At 56.5% G+C, this 581-nt stretch overlaps 1 protein-coding gene across 1 annotated transcript in view; it reads left to right on the top strand.

The window, feature by feature from the left end:
- LOC104983996 (complement C4-A-like) overlaps positions 1–581 on the top strand; it is an 11460-nt gene that overhangs the window by 7034 nt on the left and 3845 nt on the right. Inside the window, exon 15 of the mRNA XM_010833562.1 lies at positions 275–428. Within this exon, the coding sequence (XP_010831864.1) occupies positions 275–428 (154 nt within the window). The remainder of the gene's footprint in view (positions 1–274; positions 429–581) is intronic.

Genomic DNA, 581 nt, shown 5'->3' with positions numbered 1-581 from the left:
CCATCGCACATCCCTCCATCCCTCCATGCATCCATGCATCCATCCATCCAGCCTTCCAGCCACCCATCTCCTGCTTCCATCCATCTATCCACCATCCATACATCTATCAGCAGAGCTGTGTTATACACCATCGGTGTAATATGTCCTGTGGTGGCCTCAAGAAACATAGAGATGAACAGAAGGCAGTTTGTGCCCTGAAGAGTTCAGCCTTGGTGGAGGGAAAAACTAGAGCACCCCTTCCCCGCTCCCAGCCCTCCTTTTCCTCTCTTCCCAGGTTTCTGTGTCCACCTCTCTCCATCCTGTATCTTGCAGGAGGAGACATGGAGGAGGCAGAGCTCACGTCCTGGCGTTTCGTGTCATCTCCCTTCTCCCTGGATCTAAGCAAAACCAAGCAGCAGCTTATACCTGGGGTCCCCTTCCTGCTGCAGGTTTCTTCTGGAAGGGGGAGGATGAGCAGTGGGCGCCGGAGGTGGTGGGCAGGACGCGGCCGCGTCTCACTGACTGCACTCTTTCCTCTGCCCCTCCCTCATCTCCCTAGGCCCTGGTCCGTGACATGTCAGGCTCCCCAGCCTCTGGCATTC

This window comes from Bison bison, unplaced genomic scaffold, assembly GCF_000754665.1.
Source record: "Bison bison bison isolate TAMUID 2011002044 unplaced genomic scaffold, Bison_UMD1.0 scf7180017863786, whole genome shotgun sequence".
Taxonomy (NCBI): domain Eukaryota; kingdom Metazoa; phylum Chordata; class Mammalia; order Artiodactyla; family Bovidae; genus Bison; species Bison bison.
Note: the sequence above shows the minus strand (reverse complement) of the source record. Positions and strands in the feature narration are given on the sequence as shown.